General features: G+C 50.8%; 10 protein-coding genes across 10 annotated transcripts; 7 read left to right on the forward strand and 3 right to left on the reverse strand.

Annotated features, from left to right (window-relative positions):
• Positions 1-427: 427 nt before the first annotated feature.
• QC762_106260 (uncharacterized protein) lies at positions 428-1,474 on the forward strand (the record flags this gene model as incomplete). The annotated part of the gene is made up of 1 exon (XM_062885021.1): positions 428-1,474. One exon carries the CDS (start codon positions 428-430, stop codon positions 1,472-1,474), a length of 1,047 nt encoding a protein of 348 aa, XP_062747950.1.
• Positions 1,475-2,103: 629 nt separating this feature from the next.
• QC762_0004110 (uncharacterized protein) lies at positions 2,104-2,935 on the forward strand (the record flags this gene model as incomplete). Its single annotated transcript, XM_062882795.1, has 3 exons — positions 2,104-2,574; positions 2,676-2,846; positions 2,918-2,935. The coding sequence occupies 2 exons, from the start codon at positions 2,104-2,106 to the stop codon at positions 2,805-2,807; spliced, it is 603 nt and encodes a 200-aa protein (XP_062747951.1). The 3' UTR covers positions 2,808-2,846; positions 2,918-2,935.
• A 358-nt stretch (positions 2,936-3,293) lies between these two features.
• QC762_0004120 (uncharacterized protein) lies at positions 3,294-4,040 on the forward strand (the record flags this gene model as incomplete). Its single annotated transcript, XM_062882796.1, has 2 exons — positions 3,294-3,468; positions 4,003-4,040. 2 exons carry the CDS (start codon positions 3,294-3,296, stop codon positions 4,038-4,040), a joined length of 213 nt encoding a protein of 70 aa, XP_062747952.1.
• A 135-nt stretch (positions 4,041-4,175) lies between these two features.
• QC762_106263 (uncharacterized protein) lies at positions 4,176-5,154 on the forward strand (the record flags this gene model as incomplete). The annotated part of the gene is made up of 3 exons (XM_062885022.1): positions 4,176-4,637; positions 4,730-5,019; positions 5,083-5,154. 2 exons carry the CDS (start codon positions 4,176-4,178, stop codon positions 4,853-4,855), a joined length of 588 nt encoding a protein of 195 aa, XP_062747953.1. The 3' UTR covers positions 4,856-5,019; positions 5,083-5,154.
• A 1,203-nt stretch (positions 5,155-6,357) lies between these two features.
• On the forward strand, positions 6,358-7,438 carry QC762_106270 (uncharacterized protein; the record flags this gene model as incomplete). The annotated part of the gene is given in 3 exon segments (XM_062885023.1): positions 6,358-6,408; positions 6,417-6,938; positions 7,027-7,438. Coding segments are annotated over 3 exon segments (699 nt in total). The 3' UTR covers positions 7,153-7,438.
• A 776-nt stretch (positions 7,439-8,214) lies between these two features.
• QC762_106280 (uncharacterized protein) lies at positions 8,215-10,441 on the forward strand. Its single transcript, XM_062885024.1, has 8 exons — positions 8,215-8,411; positions 8,466-8,518; positions 8,587-8,612; positions 8,670-8,842; positions 8,903-9,240; positions 9,309-9,635; positions 9,708-9,797; positions 9,854-10,441. Exons 1-8 carry the CDS (start codon positions 8,345-8,347, stop codon positions 10,154-10,156), a joined length of 1,377 nt encoding a protein of 458 aa, XP_062747955.1. The 5' UTR covers positions 8,215-8,344; the 3' UTR covers positions 10,157-10,441.
• On the reverse strand, positions 10,288-11,142 carry QC762_106290 (uncharacterized protein; the record flags this gene model as incomplete). The annotated part of the gene is made up of 1 exon (XM_062885025.1): positions 10,288-11,142. The coding sequence occupies one exon, from the start codon at positions 11,140-11,142 to the stop codon at positions 10,288-10,290; it is 855 nt and encodes a 284-aa protein (XP_062747956.1).
• Positions 11,143-11,991: 849 nt separating this feature from the next.
• Positions 11,992-12,672, reverse strand: QC762_106300 (uncharacterized protein; the record flags this gene model as incomplete). The annotated part of the gene is made up of 3 exons (XM_062885026.1): positions 11,992-12,130; positions 12,189-12,369; positions 12,423-12,672. 3 exons carry the CDS (start codon positions 12,670-12,672, stop codon positions 11,992-11,994), a joined length of 570 nt encoding a protein of 189 aa, XP_062747957.1.
• Positions 12,673-13,632: 960 nt separating this feature from the next.
• Positions 13,633-18,338, reverse strand: QC762_106310 (uncharacterized protein; the record flags this gene model as incomplete). Its single annotated transcript, XM_062885027.1, has 4 exons — positions 14,433-18,338; positions 14,200-14,374; positions 13,970-14,140; positions 13,633-13,911 (listed from the first exon to the last, which is right to left on the reverse strand). Exons 1-4 carry the CDS (start codon positions 14,660-14,662, stop codon positions 13,633-13,635), a joined length of 855 nt encoding a protein of 284 aa, XP_062747958.1. The 5' UTR covers positions 14,663-18,338.
• Positions 15,849-18,625, forward strand: QC762_106320 (uncharacterized protein; the record flags this gene model as incomplete). Its single annotated transcript, XM_062885028.1, has 2 exons — positions 15,849-17,232; positions 17,300-18,625. The coding sequence occupies exons 1-2, from the start codon at positions 17,122-17,124 to the stop codon at positions 18,623-18,625; spliced, it is 1,437 nt and encodes a 478-aa protein (XP_062747959.1). The 5' UTR covers positions 15,849-17,121.
• Between the last annotated feature and the right edge of the window lie 701 nt (positions 18,626-19,326).

Below are 19,326 nucleotides of genomic sequence, written 5' to 3' on the forward strand. Positions count from 1 at the left end.
GCTCCGAGTTACCTGAAGTCTCCAAGAGCTTATTCTAAACGTGTGCCCTTCCACGCGTCATCGTTGTACAAGCACACGCTGCCTCGAAGCACGTCCCCCACCACCACCTTACCCGCAGGCGTGCTATCATACTTGCAAATTCCAGCAAAGTGTCGATTATCAAGACAGTTAGCTTAGACAATAAAGAGACGAGTTGCAACAATCCAGAGTTCTTTTCTATCCGCAGACTTTCTGACTCTAATCCACACCATCTCTGTGGCATCCCTGCCTGTTGAGTACGCAACAGTCAAGATATCATACACACCACACGGCCAGGATTAATCTTGTGTTAAATCTGCCACTCAAGTAAACGACAGCAAGAAGCCTCTCTTGGTTATTATCCTGCTAACATTTCGTACAGACTTCAAAACAGTCATCATCTCCAACAATGGCGGCAGTATACCAAGACATCTACTCTGAAGACGAGCTCTCCATGCTCCTAGCTCGTCAGTTGAACTTCAACAATCCCTTACCAGCACAACCAGAGCAAGTCCTAGAACCCGTGGCCGTCGCAGCGCCACAACCAGTCCAGGCTCCCAAGATAGTGTACATCTCCCAGCACTACAACCACTCGGCAGCCCACCTGGCCAAACAAAAGGAGCAACAGCAACAACAACAAGAAACCCCAGCCCGACCCTCCTCGGAGCCCCCCCAAAGCGAACACGCGGCCATCGAACGTGTCCTCCGTGAATACTCGGTCGATTCAACCAACCTCTCCCCCGCCCAGTTCCACCTCTTCAAAACCGTCGACGACCCCCAACGCATGCACTTGATCGAACTCTGGCGCGCCTGCCCCCCACCCCCCCAACACCCCTCAGATGTTGACTACAACTCCACCACCTCCCTAGACCAGGAAGAAGCACTCGCTCGAATGCGCTGGGAGCAGGCCCAGCAAGACGAAATGGAAGCCGAACTCCAGGCTCAGCTCGAGCACGAGTACCAGATCCAAATGGAGGAGCAGCAACGACAGCAACAACAAGGGCAGCGACAGCAGGAAATGATCATCTCGTTGGATGGGACCCCCTTGACGCCAGTTCAGGTGGGAGATGGTAGGTGGATCCAGACGACGGCAGAGTATGGGGATATGGAACCTTACATGGCGACTGGGTATCAGGAGGAGCTGGCGAGACGTGAGTATGAAGAATCTGCTAGGCGGGCGCTACTTTTGGCTGAGCCATATGAAAAGGACATGATGAGCGGGCCGTACAGCCAGTTTGGGCCTGCGCTCGTCCAACCAGGGGGTGTCATCGGTACTGGGACGGGTGGTAATAGCGAGGCTAAGAGGGCGACGGACCCGGTGTACAAGTCCGTCGGGGTGGACTGGGCGGCAATTCGGAGGAGGGAGGAGGAGTACCAGATGAGCATGTCGGAGCAGTATGGGAGGTTGATGCTGGCTAGGGGGGTGGAGGATGAGGAGGATGAGGAGATGTTGTGAGTTTTGATTACGTTGAGATATTGGTATGTGGCTCGGGTTCCGGGTCGGGAAAGAGTTCTGTCGGTCATCGGATCTCGGAGGAGGGACTGTGATGGATCTTGCATAAGCATTGTTTGTGGCGATTGGTGTTGATTTATTAGAATGCAGAAGATGGCGAGCTGAATCTGATCATTTGATATCGAAGAGTATGTGAGGGTTGCTGGCTGGGTCAGTGGCTTGTTTGTGATACTTGATCGTTGCAAATGGATTGGTTTGGTTGAGCGAGCTGTGCCTTTCGACGGACCGGGACCAGGAACCCAGAGCTGAAGTCGAAGCCTGTCAGGAGGGTAAACTGGAGTACTCCGCTCGGTCAACGACACAGAGGTTCTTGCCTCATAGGAACTTTGGCCTTGGTCTTGGCTGATGGTGGCTTGACTTGAAGACGAAGCTACCTTGCCTTCTTGATTCGGATGTTCAGTTTGAGGCAAAAAATTGTTCATGTCTGAAAGCAATCGGAGGCGAGATGTCGAGACATAAAAGCACAGGATTTGAAGGCTTCGCACATTTTGAATAACCAAACTAGTTACCTCTCTGCTATTGTTTTGTGTACTTTTCAGACAGCGTCGCCAACCCTGTACACCTGCAACAAAATGGTTCGCCTTCTAGCTATTTTCTTTTCCGCTCTTACATTCATGGGCGTATCTGCGCAAACACCAGGAACAACCGGCCAATATGTTCTCGACACTATCGCCGCACTGCAAGCCAACGCTACCAAACTTCAGATCGAGGCACAGAAGCTCAATTCTCTTAGCTGTGCCCAGTATCTCACTCGCACTGGTCCCTTCACAGCGATTCTTCCAATCTTGGAGGACATCAAGGCCGGTTTGCTTGTCGCTAATCCAGTGATGCGCTCACTCACCCCCCTGAACGATTCAGTCTGCACTTCAGCCGACTTCGCAGTCTCTACAAGCATTACAGCCAAGCTTGGAGGGGTGACGTCGTCTTTCGTACGCAGTCTTACCAGGCTGAGCGGCAAGGGACAGCTCAATGCCTGCTCCCTAGTCCCGTCTGCTGCACAGGCTATTCGCACGCCTCTGGAGCAGTTGAGCATTGTTGTTCTGGTGAGTTGATTCTCAATACACCTTTTCTTGTCCGGTTTCAACGATCACTAGTAAATACGCATCACTTATCGGAAGCAGCGCTAACCTTGTTACAATCACAGGAGTTTTACCTCAGTATATTTCCACTCACACCTTTCCAGGGAGACCCGCAGGCAGTGCAATACAATACGGTTCAGGAGTTGCTTGCTCTTGCTATTGCGGCGTATTCTCCGGTTGTTGGAATTCTTCCGTAAATCAAAACATCGGCATATGGCGAGGGAAGGATATTGATTGTAACTACACGCTTCCATGGCATTCTAGCCACATAGGGGGTACATTGAGTACCCAGTTAACATAGTGAAAGCGAAATATTATTTGCCATCTTTATTATCACAATGCTTTGTCTTAACCGTGGAATTGGCCAATCTTTGGAAGGCGCTGCCCTCCTACCTACCTGCTTACCTGGGTAGTTTGTCCGCTCTCCCATGTGGGATGATGCTCGCCACGGCCAACCAACAACACTTCCACAGCATGTTGGGGATTGACCTCTTATTTCCACGCCAAAACTTTATCCGACACTATTTTGCGCCTTTTCTTCAAGGTACACAAGAGACGGGAGTCACTAGCGTTATTCATGCGGTCGATGATGGGAAATCTGCAAAGATCTGTCCCGGATGTCTGCAATCGCCCTCCAGCGTCTTGGTGGCTTCGGAAAGGAAAGTTCCAGGCCCGAATAAATCATGATCGTGTGCATATCTACTTTCTCGCATTCGGCTGTTGTCATCACAAGTGCCCTATCGAAAGCCTCGCCAGATGCCCAACAACCTACGTTCTCGACAGCATCGCGGCTTTACAAGGCGACACCACCAGACTTGAAGCTCCCAACACTTTCAGCTGCCCTCTTTACCTGCCTAGGTATGTTATCAGACAAGGGACCTTTACCAAAGTTATCCCTGTCGTGAAATATTTGGAACACTGCTCGTTTCCGGCCCAACAATCAACACTTTCAGGCCCTTGAACGAAACGATCCCGGCCGGTCTGGCGAGATCCCAAGAGATCTTAAGGGTCATACGGCCTGCACCACCTACCTTTCCAGGAACCTCGAGTCAAAGGTACCTAGGAAAGCATCAAATATTCGCAGGTTGGGTAGGCTTCTGTCCCACACACACTCAAAGCCACCAATTCGAGGTTTTCGTCTATGGTGGTCACGGGTGCATCCTTTGAGATACCCACAGATCTACCAACCGGCTCGGTGGCTTTCGTGAGACTTCAGCCCGGCCAGTAGAGTCTTTTGCTTAGCGAATTGTGCCCCCCCAACAGTATGAGGGGATACTGACTGATAGAGGGCCCTTTCTCCAGTCTCCAGTGGCGAGGTTGGTAAGGTATGTCGGGAAACCTGATTTCATGTCTCAAGAATTTCAGAAGAGGTGAACATCGAATACTGGGCAGATCGACTACTGATTCGAGAGTCTGCGATGCGTCTATAAGAAGCCTTAGACCTCTTGATACAACCGACTGCTTCACTTCTGTGGATCACAACGAATTGAAACATCATCCTATCGACAATTTCACGGGACCGACTTATTCTGCCTTCGCCTTCCGCAGTAACCCCCCAAGCAAAGATGATCCGTCTTTTGACTGTTTTCTTGTCTGCCCTTGCCGCCGTGGGCTGTGTCTCAGCACAGGCGTCCCCAAACGCGCAAACTGCGGTCGACAAGACTCAGGAATACTTCAACGAAGCTCTTGCTCTCCGAGCTCAGACTGATGAAATCGGTACTCTCAGCTGTGCTCAGTACGCCGTGAACATGGGGCCCTACACCAAGATTGTGCCCACTTTGGAAAGGATCAAGGGAATCTTCGATGCCTACAAGCAAATTGTCAACTTTCAGCCTCCACTGAACCTCAATATTCCGGAAGAGGCCGCCGCAGGCAACAAGACTGTATACTTCCTGGGTGCGGCAACCATCGAAATTGGTACAGCCTTCGACAGAATGACCAAGACGGGGACAGCTAATCTTTGCACTCTCCCGATGCTGGGAACTAAGATCAAGAAGGCTTTGCAGGATGTGAAGGCGGTTTCTAGGGTAAGCTGTTTTACCCTCGTCCCATTATTTTCCTCGGTGTTTTTGGGAAGTGTGGACAATGTGCTGACAGGGGTTTCTCAACTTTTATGTAGCCGTTTTACTTGTCCCTTGCGTCTTTTCATCCTACTGCAGAACGGAATATTGGAGGATTATTGTTCACTTTCGAGAGCAATATTGAGGCAGCCATCCAGGTTTATTCAAGCCCTATTCCAGTTTGATCGATAATTGTATGGGCGCGGAAAAGCATATAGGGTGGTGGGGGGTGACAGGCGGGACACGAGACTTTAGGCTGTTAGACCTTTCGTTGCAGTTTTCGTTTCATATAAATTGCCTTCAAGGGGCCATTACCTGATAATATCTTGACAAACTGCCCAACCACGTTGTAGGTCTCTTTTTGCTTGCGAATTAAGACAATCACCAAAGTTAAGGTACCTATCCAACACAGCAGGTTGATGTCCGTGTCATTCCAACACATTAGATCGAATTCGGGGCCGAATCAGACCTCTTAGCACGCAAATAGACTTGTGATAGTGACGATGGCAAAATCAGTGGTGTTCGTCTCTGTACCAGGAATCATGGCTGGGGACTGGCCTTGCTCTAGGGTAGTCATTGAAGGGATTTCAAATGGGCTTCAGTCTGTGTTACCCCAGGCGGGACTTTCGCTCTGAAGTGTCTTTCATGGTGCGATAACTGCCAGGTACCTAGAATTCGGGCCGAAAATCGAAGGGCGTCAGCCACTCAATAAGACTGACCTGGCGGCTATGACCGCTAAGCTATCTTGACTTATATTGGCAGAGCAACTCTCCAAGTGAACGACGCTTTGGATGCCATGATCGAGCTAGGAGGCTTGATTAATCTCTGTACTGTTGCCCCAAACCTTGGAAAGGGGATGAGTGATGTCTTGAAGGAAGTTCAGATCTACGTTTCGATGAGTCTTCACAGATACTTTCGTGCACCATTGAGAAATCCACAGAGAACCCCAGCTGGACATGGAAAGGTTCCTGCGGTCTTGCAGCCAACATCATCGAGGATGTTGATATTTTCTTGTTGTATAGGGCCTCATAATGGTACAATAAACCGATGGCTGACCTCCCGACGGCAAAGGGGGGTGATAAAGACGCATGGATACTGACTGGTTTTAGAACACAAAACTCTCCTGACTTCCATGTTATTTCGCTAGTAATGTCTAAGCCGCTAATGCTGTACAAACCTCTTCTGTCAGTGACATCTACATACATACTTTCGTGCCGAAACAACTCACAGCCGGCTTTTTCTCGCTTAAGTGAGTCGGTGGCGGCTTTTGTGATACTTGATTACGAGTGATCTATTAGTCTGGTGAGCAATCGCCTCTTCGCGAGAGAAGTAGAGTTCGATTTACGGAAGTTGAGACCAGAATTGAAAAGCGGAAAGAAGGATCATCGTGCGTGGGAGAAGTGTTACGGCTGCTGAATGCTTGGATTCCCACCACATTGCACCTTCCACTTGGGATAAGCAGCCACTTGATCATAGAGATCAAGACTGCACAGATAATTGGCTTTGATTATGACTTGTGTGGCTTACTTGGTGTTGCACCATTGATTTGGAGTGATGATATCGGAAGTGGGAAGTTTCGGATGAGGGCAGGAGCCCCAGAGGCGTCGGAAACGAGAAGTCTCGGATGATGCGTCTTGTATCATCTTACCTGACTGATGGATAACCAGACGCCCGATGGATCTCAAAGATGGCCAACAATAAATACCTGGACTCACCTGTTTCTATGCCTTCTTCTTTTGTCAGTAGGGTATTCTTAAGCCAGCACGCCGTGCGTTTTTTTTTTCTTTCACATCAAAAAACCTCAAGATGGTTTCAATTTCAACCCTTTTGATCTCCGCCATCACCGCTGTAAGCGTCTCAGCACAGGCACCAGCCGAAGCCCAAGACACCATCACAAGGGTCTACAATTACTGGACTGATGCACTAGAGCTCCGAAGAGAAGTGGGGCAGGTCAATGACCTCAGTTGTCTCCTGTACACTCTCTTCGGGACGGGACCACTAGCAAAAGTCATCCCTATTCTGGATCGAGTTACAGCAAACTTTCTGGAGACTTCGCGGGCCGTCGTCACCCTTGAACCACTCAATGCCACCATTCCGGCCGAGGAAGAGGCTGGAAAGGAGATTGATAGCTACGTGGCCAAAGGGACCATCGAAATCACCGGGGCGTTTAGCAGGTTATCTACAGCGAGTACCGTCAACCCGTGCACTATCCCGGGCCTTGGGTCTGCAACCCTCACGGCTTTGAGGAATCTGAAAGTGGAGTCTCAGGTATTTTTCCACTCTCACTTCCTGTCCCTCCTCTCTTCCTGATTTTTGGTAGCTGTCTGTTTCATGCTGACTCTCGAAATTCTTTTAGCCATTCTACTACGAAGTTCGAAATTATGTCCCTGCCCGGGCAGTCGAGATCGAACGTAATCTGGTCCTCTTCATGAATTCTATTGATGCCGTCATCGCAGAATTCGGAAGTGTCATTGACACCTGATGTGCAAAACATGTTTTATATGGACTGGAGTATAACCGGTTTGCTTTTCGTTCAATTCTGGTCTTTTGGATGTCAGTATTTCTTTATCTCGAAATTGGGTTATTTTGTCGGATGAAATTCGTTACCATCTGACATGTGGGTGTTATCATTTTTCCGGTTTCCTTCTCTTCACAGTTGTGGGATGTCTTGTATTAAAAGGGATGCACAAAGATTATTTGAATAAGCAGCTATATACAAGAAAACACCTTCCTTTAAAGCACTCCCAAGTGTGCTTTCATCTTCTGCCCACGACATTCGAGTCTGCTCTGTCATTCTTGACATCAACTGGAGCTCGATCATGCAAGGAGCAATCTTCTCTCATCTGCCCACACCCGCTGAGGGAAGACTGTTAGCACCCCCCCCAAATTTAGTACGGCGAATTCGGCCTCTCGACTACCGCTCTTAACAGAAGCTCAATATGCATGCGTCTTGTGCTCCTTCCACAGAAACCAGTTTACCTCTATGGTCGCCTGCTTCTCAATGCTGTTGTAGACAGTCACGTCTCCTCGGCCTCGTCCCGAGTAATTGCCTTTGTAGAACTGCCCAGTCAGGAAAACTGAATTGGTGCTGCTTTCAGGTTGCCACTTGGGTGCAACTGACACACGGTCAGGTTGGTGTCCAAGATGCTGGCCACCTTCCTTCTGCCAAGCATTCCACCTTGCCAACTGTCAAAATTCAATTTGTTGTTGACTGTGATTAATTAACCCACTGAACTACCACTGCACAATCCAAACCAAAGGCCGCGTGTTTAACCTAACTTAGCTTATGTGATTTATTGCTTGTGCCTGCCTTGAATCGGTAACCATCAATAAAACATCCAATATTTGATGGTTGACTTTTTGATGTATGCAACTGCATGCCTAACTTCTCATTGCAGGGGACCTTTGCCCGCATGATATGTGCATCCACAAGGTTGCCCGACATATTGTGGCCCGTTACGATAGGCTACTTGCTACCACTATAAGCTGCGCTGCCACTGGGCAGTGCAGAAAGAGCCTCATCTCTCGTCCCACTTTGCCATCTGAAATCGTCGGCCAGCTGAGAAGAACGTACGTATGAAACCATTCATTCAAAACCTTCATTTTAGAACAAGTCAACTTTGTTCGTCATTTTCAATGAATAACATTTGTCTGATTGTGGCTATCTCGCATGGATGTCATTGAGGACCGGTGATAGGCAAAACATGACATTGAAACCAAAAATGAGAATACTCCAGCCCTGTAAGTAGTCGTGATCTGAAGGATGGCTGGGGTCGGGTACTGATTTGCTTCAAGCCTTGGGAGGGAGGGAATGGACAACAAGCACATCTAATTTTAGCCCCGAAAGTGTAAGTCAATCTTCTGTCTCATTTGATGCCACTGTCGAGTGTTTGGGTGAGCTAACCAAAACTCCCAGATCAATCTTCCCCAACAGTGTTATGTGTGAGTGCTCCCATATTTTTTTCATGATAGCAACATGGTGTCTAAACTCCATTCCAGCTTCCTAGACCATGACAACTACCCCGACATAGGCTCACGTCGCGACCGAGCTCTAGAGCATTTCCAAGTCCCTGCTTTTGTTGGCACTAAGACCTGTTTTGACCTGAATGGCTTCTTTGGCAGCCAGGTAACCTATGACGAGACCTCCTCCCAAAAGCGCATGATCGGACTTAGTAACTTGCCCCTTCTCTTTTGTTCATTCGTCTTGCTCCCCAGCTGATGAGCTGTTTAAGCAACATGGTTCCGCGTCCTCATCAAAATGGTCCAAAAAGTCGAGGAAGCCCATGACAACCTCCCCGAGTATGCCACCAGTGGCGAGAAAGGCTACAATTGGTTCGAAACAACTTATTTTACCCGATGGGACTACCCAGACAAGCACCAGGTTTTAATTGTCGACACACCTTCGGACTTCCCTGAGCAACTTATTTGCCTTCTTCAAAAAGCGTCACTATCGGGGCAAATCAACTTTCACGATCCCTTGGCAATGCACACCAGTCTCATCGATCAGATAATCGTGTATTCCGACATCTCTGTCTGGCGAATCCGAGACCCGGTCCGTCAAATGGAGAAGGTGGGTGCCTCTTATCAGTAGACGACCATTATATTCTCCCCATGGCTGACAGTCTGTTTCTTCTGCAGAGTCGCATGCGAACCGGCGCCATCTTCAGTGAGGTCCACGAGATGTCCCGTCACGCCATCCATTCCTCAGAAGTTCTTGAAGCGACCATTGACACCCTCAAAGACTTGCAAAGATGCCGAATGATGATTCACGACTCTTTCCCATCCCGGCCTCCTCCCATGGCAGCAGCCACTTCTGCTTCCAGAGAGGCGACAACCCCAATTTACTTGACACAAACTTACAAAGACCAGGCCATCCAATATGCACAGTTCCAAATCTCTCTACTCAAAAACTTGAAACTACGAGCCGACAGTAACAGGGAACGACTCAAGAATGAGATCAACACGGTCAGCTGAGCCTTGTTCACACTGGAGGTATATAGCGTCAAGAAACTTTCCACTGACCAAAAATCCAAACAGGCCTTCAACAACCTCACCATGCAAGACAACTCGGTGCTCAAGAGCATAGCCCTTCTCACCATGGTCTTCCTCCCAGCAACATTCTTCTCCGTAAGCCCCCTCCCACCCCTTCAAGCTAAACCACGCTTATTAACTAACAAAATCAGTCCCTCTTCAGCACAACCTTTTTCAACTACGGCGATGACGGGGAGTGGCAGGTATCGGGGAAAATGTGGATTTATTGGGTCACCACCCTCCCGGCGACGATCCTCATTGTTATTCTTTGGAGGGTGTGGCTCGGAAACAGTGATGCTATTGTTGCTTGTTGGAAACGAGTGAAGAAATGGACATTAGAAGATCAGGGGTGGAAGGGGTTGTGGAGGGGGGCTGGGAACACGAAGGAGCAGATGGTGAAGGAGGAGGGCACGGAGATGGGTCATGTTGTTGGTAAAAATGTTCGTACTTTTTGATGTTGAAAGAGTTTCAGCTAGGATTTGGTTAGACAGATTCTCATAGGAGTGGTTACCTAGGCTGATTTGTATTTCGTGTACCTAGGGATCCCTTATATGACAACAATACACCCAGGCATGGTGAGTTCCCCTTACCACGGAATATCCATCTTCTCCAACGTATCCTCTATCAACCTATACCGGCATGCCTTTTCATTCGTCAGAAGCTTCTGCCAGTTCCTCTTGTCCAGATCCCGAATATTCGCCGCCATAATCTCCCCGACCGTAACCTTCCCATGGTTCCCCACAGCCTCCTCAGGCACCTCCCTCTGCCCCTTCTCCCCCCCAAACGTCTTGATCAAGTCCTCATTAACCGGGTCACTAAACCCGTACTTTTGCGCCTCCTTAAAATACGCCCTCGGCACCTCCACCCCCTCGGACACCCCCGTCTTCACCACACCCGTCACGGGGTTGTACAACACAATATAAGCGTAATCCACCGGCTCCTTGATAGCGCCCTCCCCAGGTCTAGCAGGGGGCCAACCAGGCCTAGTAATAAAGCTCTCGATAGCCGCGTAGATGATGGTCGTGATACGGCGCTTGACAACCAACTCGATTATCTGAGGACTTACTCGGTTCAGGATCATGCCACGGTCAATCCTGTTGAACGCCCCGGTCATTCCCGCTTCGTTGTAGGGCTGCTCACCCACGCCTGAGGACGCGCCCTCGAAGCCAAGGCAGTAGATTTCGGTGTTATGTGGGAGACGCTTCCGGAGCTGGGTTTCCATGAGCTGGCCTTTGTCGGCGTTCATGGTTGGGATGAGGAGCAGGACGCGTTTTTTCGGAGTGTTGTCTTGGTGGAGCTCGTAGCTGAGCGGGAGGAGTTCATTGTGCGGCTCTGGGAGCTGGGGAGGTGGGTAGACTTTGAGAGGGGGGATTTGCGCTCTCTTGGGGAGATAACTTTTGGAGTAGTTGGGGAGGTTGGGTGGTGTAGATGTAGAGGTCATTATTTTGGTCGTTGTATGTCAACCTGATGGGTATCTAGTGGCGGTTTCTTTTCTGTGTGGGAGTCGAGGGAAAAGTTAAGGGTTTCGAGATAGAAATATTCGAAAACAGCCCTAGGTAATCAGTCATACAAAAAGTTGAACAGATGCTGCTGTCACGCGCAAATGGAGGCCAGGAGGTCGAACAAACTGTATAGGCTCACCATTCCTGGCAAACCTGTCATCTGTACCAGATGGCAGCCAAAAAAAAACTCCCAGCTGCTCATTTGAAATTTGTGTTCTTTTGCAGGGTGGCTAAGGTGGGCGGTGCCCTAAGGTCGATCACAAGGCAGCAAGGCATAACGTACCATACAAAGTGTTTGCTCTTACTCTGGCTTGTAACATGTGGAACTATCGAGTGGGGGGAAATACTTAATTAAGTAACCAACTAGGTACCATCTGACTTGCAAAAGTCATTTGGGTCTTCATGTTGGAGCGTTTTACAGCATGTGGTAGCTATCATCGGGATTTTCAATTAGATGAGTCGGCGGATTGCTGATAAGGCGAGCACCTAACGGGTGGTATTGGGAATCTTTCAAATCTTTTCCGAGTCAAAGTCAGCAAAGAAAAGCTGTGACTTGTTGGCGTATTCATCCCTTATCAGCTGGCATGACCTTACTCAGGACCAGCAGAAAGAACAGCAGCATGTGCCTCAACCCATTCAGAATACTGATTCTTTCATTTTTGACTGTTTATCGATCTCGAACTCATCGCACCCCGGTTTCTATGTACCCCTACCGCATAAAGCCTCCACCGTCTACGACCAGATGTATGCAAAATGTCCAATTTCTCCTCGTTCCAACCTGCCATAATTCAAGGAGTCGCAGAAACCGGCGCCTTCTTGATGTTGGCGCAAGCAACCCTCGCCGAACTCTTATCATGGAAAACAACCGCACGATTACCAATATACCCAAGCTGGATGATGTTGGTGGCAGTGTATGGATCATGGAATCTGCACCACCACAATCAGTATGTCAATTTCCACTCGGCAAGCCTGATTGAACACTTACTCCTTCTGAATATGGCCCCCAGCAACCTTGCCATACTTCCCAGACAGATCGCCGACCTCGCAAGTCGCAGGCAGCGAAGCCTCACAAGGCGGTTCCTGGCCACGCACGTATGAGTCGAGATGAGCGCCCGTATCGGCGCATGTGCCGTTTTCGGGAACAGCGCGGACGTGGATGTGGTAGTCTAGATCTCATCAGTGCCTGTTATCACTTGTCCTTCAGGAACAACACGCATACTGTAAGGTCCGTTCTCCTCTGGCAAGCCGGTAATATCAATGGTGTAGTTGATACCGATCTGGGCAGCGACAGCCTTGAAGGTGCCCTTGACGGTTTCCGAGTCGAACTCGGCGATCCAAACCTCACCAATGACGGGGTTGTTCCTCACCGGCCGAGCATCACCCAGCTTGCCAGTCGTGACGTTGTTGGAAGCCTGGGCCGCTGCCAGCGTGCCGACAGCCAGGAGGCTCAAAACAGAAGACAGCTGCATTGTGGATCGATTTCTTTCCCGAAGACGGTATAACAAAGCAGAACCAAGGCTCGAGGACCGGGAGAGTCTCTAATAAGATCCGGGGAACGGCAGAGAAGAGTTACCCAGAGGAGGATAGCTTCTCCATGACCAGGGAACCCCTTCCTCCCCCTTATATAACCCTCCCCAAACCCCCCCCATCCACGAACCGCATCTTGCCCCCTTATCCAATGATAGCAACTGCACCTCCAATATCCTAGGATTGGGGGTCCGGGCACTCAACACCTAAGCGATTGGATCAACTCCGAACTGTCGTGATGAATTGTCCGGCCGAGAAGCGCTGCGTGGTGGGATTTCTCCCGGCTGTATGGATAAGTTCTCCGAACATTTGACTGCCAAGCAGGGGTATACTTCCTCGCCGGGACGAATGGGCGCGGTGCCTATCTCGCCAGGAGCCGCAATATCAATATAACCGCCGCGGGAAAGCACTATAAATCTGCTGTACGACTTATGAACGGGACCGTACCAGCAACCGGACTCCCGAGATGGTCTGCCTATATGACGGGATTTGGAATCATTCGGACATAACGGTGGCATCCGAATATCCCACATCCCGTCTAGCCAAAGCTCCCAAGGGGGTTGCAATGGTGTAATCATACATGCCCCTTGTGAATGGTCAGTAGAGGCCTACTCGGTTAGAACTGCAGCTTACGATATGGCTTCTACCGGGCCTGGCTCACGGCTTCCAAGGCGGTTATGTTGTCGCGGAGATATGAGTTGGCATTTGGCGTGAGGAGATATTCTTGGCTTTAAGTTAAAGCTGCTGAAAGGAAAGTCCAACCGACATGAATCTGCATGAGTCTATGATACCTATTGCATGCTAAGATTCTAGCTACCGCCAGAAAAGTTCTATTAGCACCTCGAGGTCATGTACCCACCAGATATTCTTACCAAAGACTCACCCCAATACTTAGGCCGAGCTCAAAGCCTAAACATCTTACTCGCCTCCGAAAAGCTCATCCCCTTCGCAATCTCCACCGCCATCTTCTCATCCGCCTCCACCTGCTTCTTCATCAGCGGAATCGCCTGCTCCGCCAACTCCTTGGGCAGCACCACAGCCCCATTCACATCACCAATGAGGTAATCCCCCGGCCTGATCGTCATATCCTGCTCATCAGTCTGCAGTTTGACTGGCACATTGACCGCCGCCACCTTGAGCAACTCAGCAGGAGGCGCTGTTCCGACATCCCTCGCAAAGATCTGTCACACTATTAGCAATCGCCCCTCTGTCACAAAACAGTGAGCCCAATATAAATACCGGAAACCCCAGCCCCCTCTGCTCCTGCAAATCCCTAAACCGTCCATCAATCACACTCCCCACGGCACCACTCGCCTTCGCCCTCGTGCTCATCAATCCACCATAAACTGCATTTGGAGTCTTGGGAGGGCAAGAAACAAAGATAACCGCTCCCGCAGGGACAGAGTCGATCTACTTGACATATTAGCAACCCTCCTCTCCTCCTACACAAACCAAAGGAAAAAACTAACATAATGACTCGGATGCTTCGGCCTAGGATCGTCCAGCGGGACATATTGGACCGTATACGCCGGCCCAACAATCTTTGTATCCCCGTCCTGTCTCTGAGGGGACCACATCGTCAGCCCGGATAGGAACCCGCCATTGCGGTACTTGAGCTTGATCAGGGCGTCGGAGACGTCACAACTAGAGGTGTCAGAGGGACTATAATCCAGAGATGGTATGCTATGATATGAGTACATACGTAGTGAACTCTTGCAACGCCTTCACAATTGGATCCTCTGGTGCGGTTGGAGTAGCCATCTTGGAATACAGCGACCTCTGTTGGTTGAACAGTGTTGGTGTTAACAACCTCGGCTGTAATTGGTTTGGCGGGGTTCGGACAACAAATCTCAAACTGGAAGAAGATGAGCTGCTCGGCTGACGATATAACAATGCAGGTTTCACGGGCAAACAAGACACAACTCTACGCATGTCAAAAACTGAGGGGATTCACATGGGTTGATGTTGATGCTGGCTTTCAAAGCTCCCGGCTTTGAGGGATGATGCAATGGCATGTGCTAACAAGCCGAGACATTGGTGGGCCCCACCTGCCGATCCGGCCGCCCGGTCCCTGAAATCGGCCGCATTCGGGAAAGGTGGGGTTCGGTGATGGGCTGTCGGCATCGGCTTCATAGTGCTTGATTTTAATGCTGGCCCTGTATCCGGCCATATGCGAAGAGAGCACAGTGTAAAGTCTGTCAATGTACAAGTGAGATCTAGATCGACGTGAAACATCAGAATACGCTTTCACAAGCCTCTCACTAATTATCATACCACAGAGGGATTGAAGTGAACTGTCACCACGCGCCCAAGATCCACCGGCCACGCAACCCCCTGCTGGGACATTTGATGAGAGCAAGTTCTGACTCGGCAAAACTTGTCAAAGAACACAGTCGATCCTGCCGTCAATACCACGAAGCGGAAAGGGGTTGAAACTAGGTCCTGGACCTACGGATAGCCCCCATTGCAACGGTTTGGTGTAATCTGTAGATACCCATAAACCCAACGGCCTTGCCGACGTGGCGGGTGTGTGTATATAGTGCCATTGGCTGGCAGCCGACCGCGCCGCAACTGGTCTGACCAAGTTCCATTCACTGCAACCTGGTGTTCGGTTGGGGTCAATGTCACCATCTGATGATGGATGAAGCTCACATCGGTCCCACGACTCTGGGTTGGGATCACTGCCGGGCGGCCGTGAAAGATGGGCCACAAGGAAAATCTCATCGCCTGCCCGGGCTGACCACTTTCAACAGATGATGGTGTGTGATCTGAGACCTGCCTGCCTTCCAGACTGTCAGGGACACCAGAATATGGTGAGATGCCGATCAGTGATCAGGCTTTGTGAGACCTGGCAGAAAGGCGGCTTCTTCAACGACGAAAAGATCCAGATGGAAGTTTCGATACGTGATACATGTTGTGGAGATCCTCTGCTGTGCTGTGGCGCTGTCAACGGCAAAGTCGCCCTCAGGTTCTCTCTCACGCTGTGAGAGGATGGATGCTATTCAGCGGCCCAGCCACACGGCAGAGGTCCTTCCAACCCCCGCTTGCGACGATGATGCCGTGATCGTCCAGCTCTCGCAGATGTGGTGAGGTAGCATTGGAGGCCTTTTGCCGGTTGTCAGTTTCCACAAAACCGTTCTCATGACAACAAAAACATCTCCATTGTCTCCAAGTCTCCATCGGTGTTGTTGATTGTTGTCGATGTCTGTGGCTGGGAAACAGATTTAGCGTTGTCGGGATTTCCCTAGCAGTGATGCTAGCGCCAGACTTGGCGCATCATCGGCGGCTGGTTCTCCAACTCTGAGATCTGGATAATAAGTGAAGAAAAAAAATGAGGCTTTTGATTTTGAGTTCGCAGAAACGGCAGGCATTGTTGGTGAAACTGAGGTGCCTTGAAATCGTACAGAAGCTGAAACGGAACTGGGCTGAAGCGAGATCGACATTGCCTTTGACAAACCTGCATGCACAGTCATTGTACCTTATGTAGTGACGGCCGGAGCCAGAGTTGGATGAGGGTTACCTGACCCCATCGCGAGCGGTAGCTGCGGGCGAGCAAACACGAGGTGTACCCTGCCCCCGCCTGAGGAAATCCGGGTCGGTCAATCAAATCGTACAAAGAGTCGAAGATATCGTATCTTCCCTCCTCAACTCGACCCAACATTGGAATCTGATGTGAGACGTTCATGGCGAGTAACGCAGAGAGATAAGCGCCATTGGCACACTTCCTAGATGCAATTCAACGGCCCGGTTACCATCACCAACGGACAGCCCAGAACAGAGGTTCCAGTTGCTGTGTGAGACAGCAACGTGGGGAAATCTGGGCCCTCGGTCGAGGCGTGAACGGCGCGGAACAGGGGCCACGGTGCGTTAAGCGGCCAGCCCCTGTGCATTTTCAGCCCAGCCTTGCCGCAATGAGCATCCAGCCTTGGCTTGCAGGTGCCTTGTCGTCGCAGATGAAAGCACCCAACCCTTTGCCGCCGGTTTGGATTGCGCTTTTCGGTTTCTGTCGACTCCTCATCGCCATTCTTCATTCTGTTGACCTGCTTTGGTTCACTGGTTCACCAGGACGGCCAGTTCATCAATAACGTCAACGTCCGCCTCACCCAAGACTTCCTCCGCTTTGGTCTGGGGTAACGCCGATTCCCCGCATCGAGAGCCAAGCCATTGTTGACGAATCCGCCTTGTGGGAGCTGAGCTGAGAGCGAACCATCCGCTAGGCACGAGCTTTTTGGATCGGAGAGACGCAACTTCGGGAACGAGTACAATGCGGAGTACCCTTTGCATCTCGTAGCAAGGCATAATCGACGACGTTTCTTTTTGGATATTCTGCTGTACCGTGTATCACTGCTGGGCTCACTCGGTTCGCTTGGAGACTGAAAAAATAGTGGAGGATGCCTCCGCAGCTTCGAATACCGATCTTTGTAACGCTGCCAGTCGGTCAAGATGAATCTCGCAGATTGCTTTCTCGGAAAACCAAGGAGCAGCCTTCCAAAGAAGCACAGGTAGGCTTTTCCCTCCCAAACAGCCTTGATTCTTTAGTCTCATTCTTACCGTCTCCGCCATCTTCAGATCGTAGGCGCTGTTCTCGGTGGCATCTTTGCCCTCATCATCATATACTTCTGTACCCGGTCCCTCTGGAGAAAATGCCTTGGACCTCGAGGCGGGAAGTACAAACCAACAGAGCGAGAGGACGACTCTCCGACAACTCGACAGATCAATAGAGAGGCCCAGGATAACCTGGAGGACGCATTGGCTGGCGCACAAGCACAGAATGGCGCCACCAACAACAACTTGGCGGCGGTCGATCGGTCCACATCAGTTCGCAGCGTTATGACATTGCCAATGTACCGACCCAAAGCGACAGAAAACGAGCAGGTTCTGGGCAGGGAGGGCGAGCGCGATGGTATTGATGTTGTCGTCGAGATGCCGACGGCCGAGCAAGAGGAGGAGTTGCGCGAACAGGAAATGGAAGCTCTCTATCAGATTCGGGCGGCAAGACGTCGACAACTAGCCGATCGCGAGGAGAGGCGGCGGTTACGACGGGAAGCGCGCGAGGCGAACGATGTGGTAGCTATGCGGGAGTTGAGGGAACGGGGTCGAAGCGTGGCGGCGATAAACACGGTGGAAATCGAGGAGCTGAGGAACGAGCACGAGCGGTTGAAGGAAACGAGAGCGCGAGCGGTGAGCACTGTCGCGTATGGCGACTTGGGAGTTGCAAGGGCAGATGGGACTAGGATCCGGGCGAATAGTACCGACAGCGAACGGATTGGTCTTCTCAGTGATGCCGCGAGTATCGGGGCGTCCACCCAACCAGAGAGCCTCCTGCTGAGGCGTGACAGGAGTCACAGTGCTGCGACTCTCAGTATCGACACGACGAACCGCCCAAACACACCGAGCTTGACGACAGGAGGAAGCGCCTACAGCTTAAATAGCGCAGGATTAACCAGCGCCGGGTTACCAAGTGCTGGTTTGCCAAGCGCAGGATTATCAACCCGGTCGAGAGCAAACTCTGGAGCAAACACACCACGGGTACCGAGCGCAATGGCCACCCCAAGAGCTGGGTCGAGTCCCGAGATGATCGATACCGCAGACCTGGCCGACTTTGGAATGCCACCGCCCGACTATGACGAAGTGAGCTTGGACGACATCACGCCTGGGCACTCACGTCGCAATTCTGGGGTATCAGCCTTATCGGGCAGGAACAGCCCCTTCAACGAGCCACCCCCAGACTATCCAGGCCCCGGACCAGCCAGGGCACGCAGCAACCGACTGTCGGCAGCCATTCAGGACCTCGCCGCACAGGCTCAGGAAGACCAAGAGCCTACAGGTCGGCCAGGGTTGAGGCTGAGCCAGGTGCCACAGATCGTTATTGAACCGTCGAGCGCGAGACCATAAGAACAATAAGCATTGGATGTTACTGAGTATTTTGGATACCCAGAGATTGGATGTACACGTACCTTTTTGGACCCTTTGGCTTTGGAATTTGGGCATGACGAACGAATATCAGATGATTTGGCATGGAGTTCTGTTGGTTCTGGCTTTTATATAGGAGAGTTCCTTGGATTAATCCTGACAAGGGCAAGTTGCGAGGGTGACTGAGATGGAGGTGGACTGTATATAGGTACTTGGTTATAAAAGAAGACGTGTTGTAGCTGAGGATAGTGGCAATCGACAGGCGTTCGTGGTCTCAGTCATTTGGCACTGTTTGCATTATTTGTTCCTGTGGAATAATGCTCGTCTACAAGGCAGATAGATACCCCGCGGTGTGTTCTACTCAACTACAGCCTACCCACCTGGATGAGGGACTGTAAGCCCACAACATCTGGATATAAGAGTCCTGGATTTTACAACCGAGCAACTTGAATTGGGCTACACACACCAACATAGGGTCAACAATGTTCACTTTGCTCCCCTCCTTGGATGTAAGAAACAGGCTGTGGTGTGAGTGGTCAATCCAGTTCCCGGCCCCACTAAAAAAATTCGCGGAGCTGGAGTCTCGCCGGGAACCACCGTACCGTATCCTGCGGGAATCTTAGCCCCACGAACGTCCCCTTCCCTCTTGTTTGTGGTTGTTGGTGTCATTCCTTTTCTCTTTC

This window comes from Podospora pseudocomata, assembly GCF_035222375.1.
Source record: "Podospora pseudocomata strain CBS 415.72m chromosome 1 map unlocalized CBS415.72m_1, whole genome shotgun sequence".
NCBI lineage: Eukaryota > Fungi > Ascomycota > Sordariomycetes > Sordariales > Podosporaceae > Podospora > Podospora pseudocomata.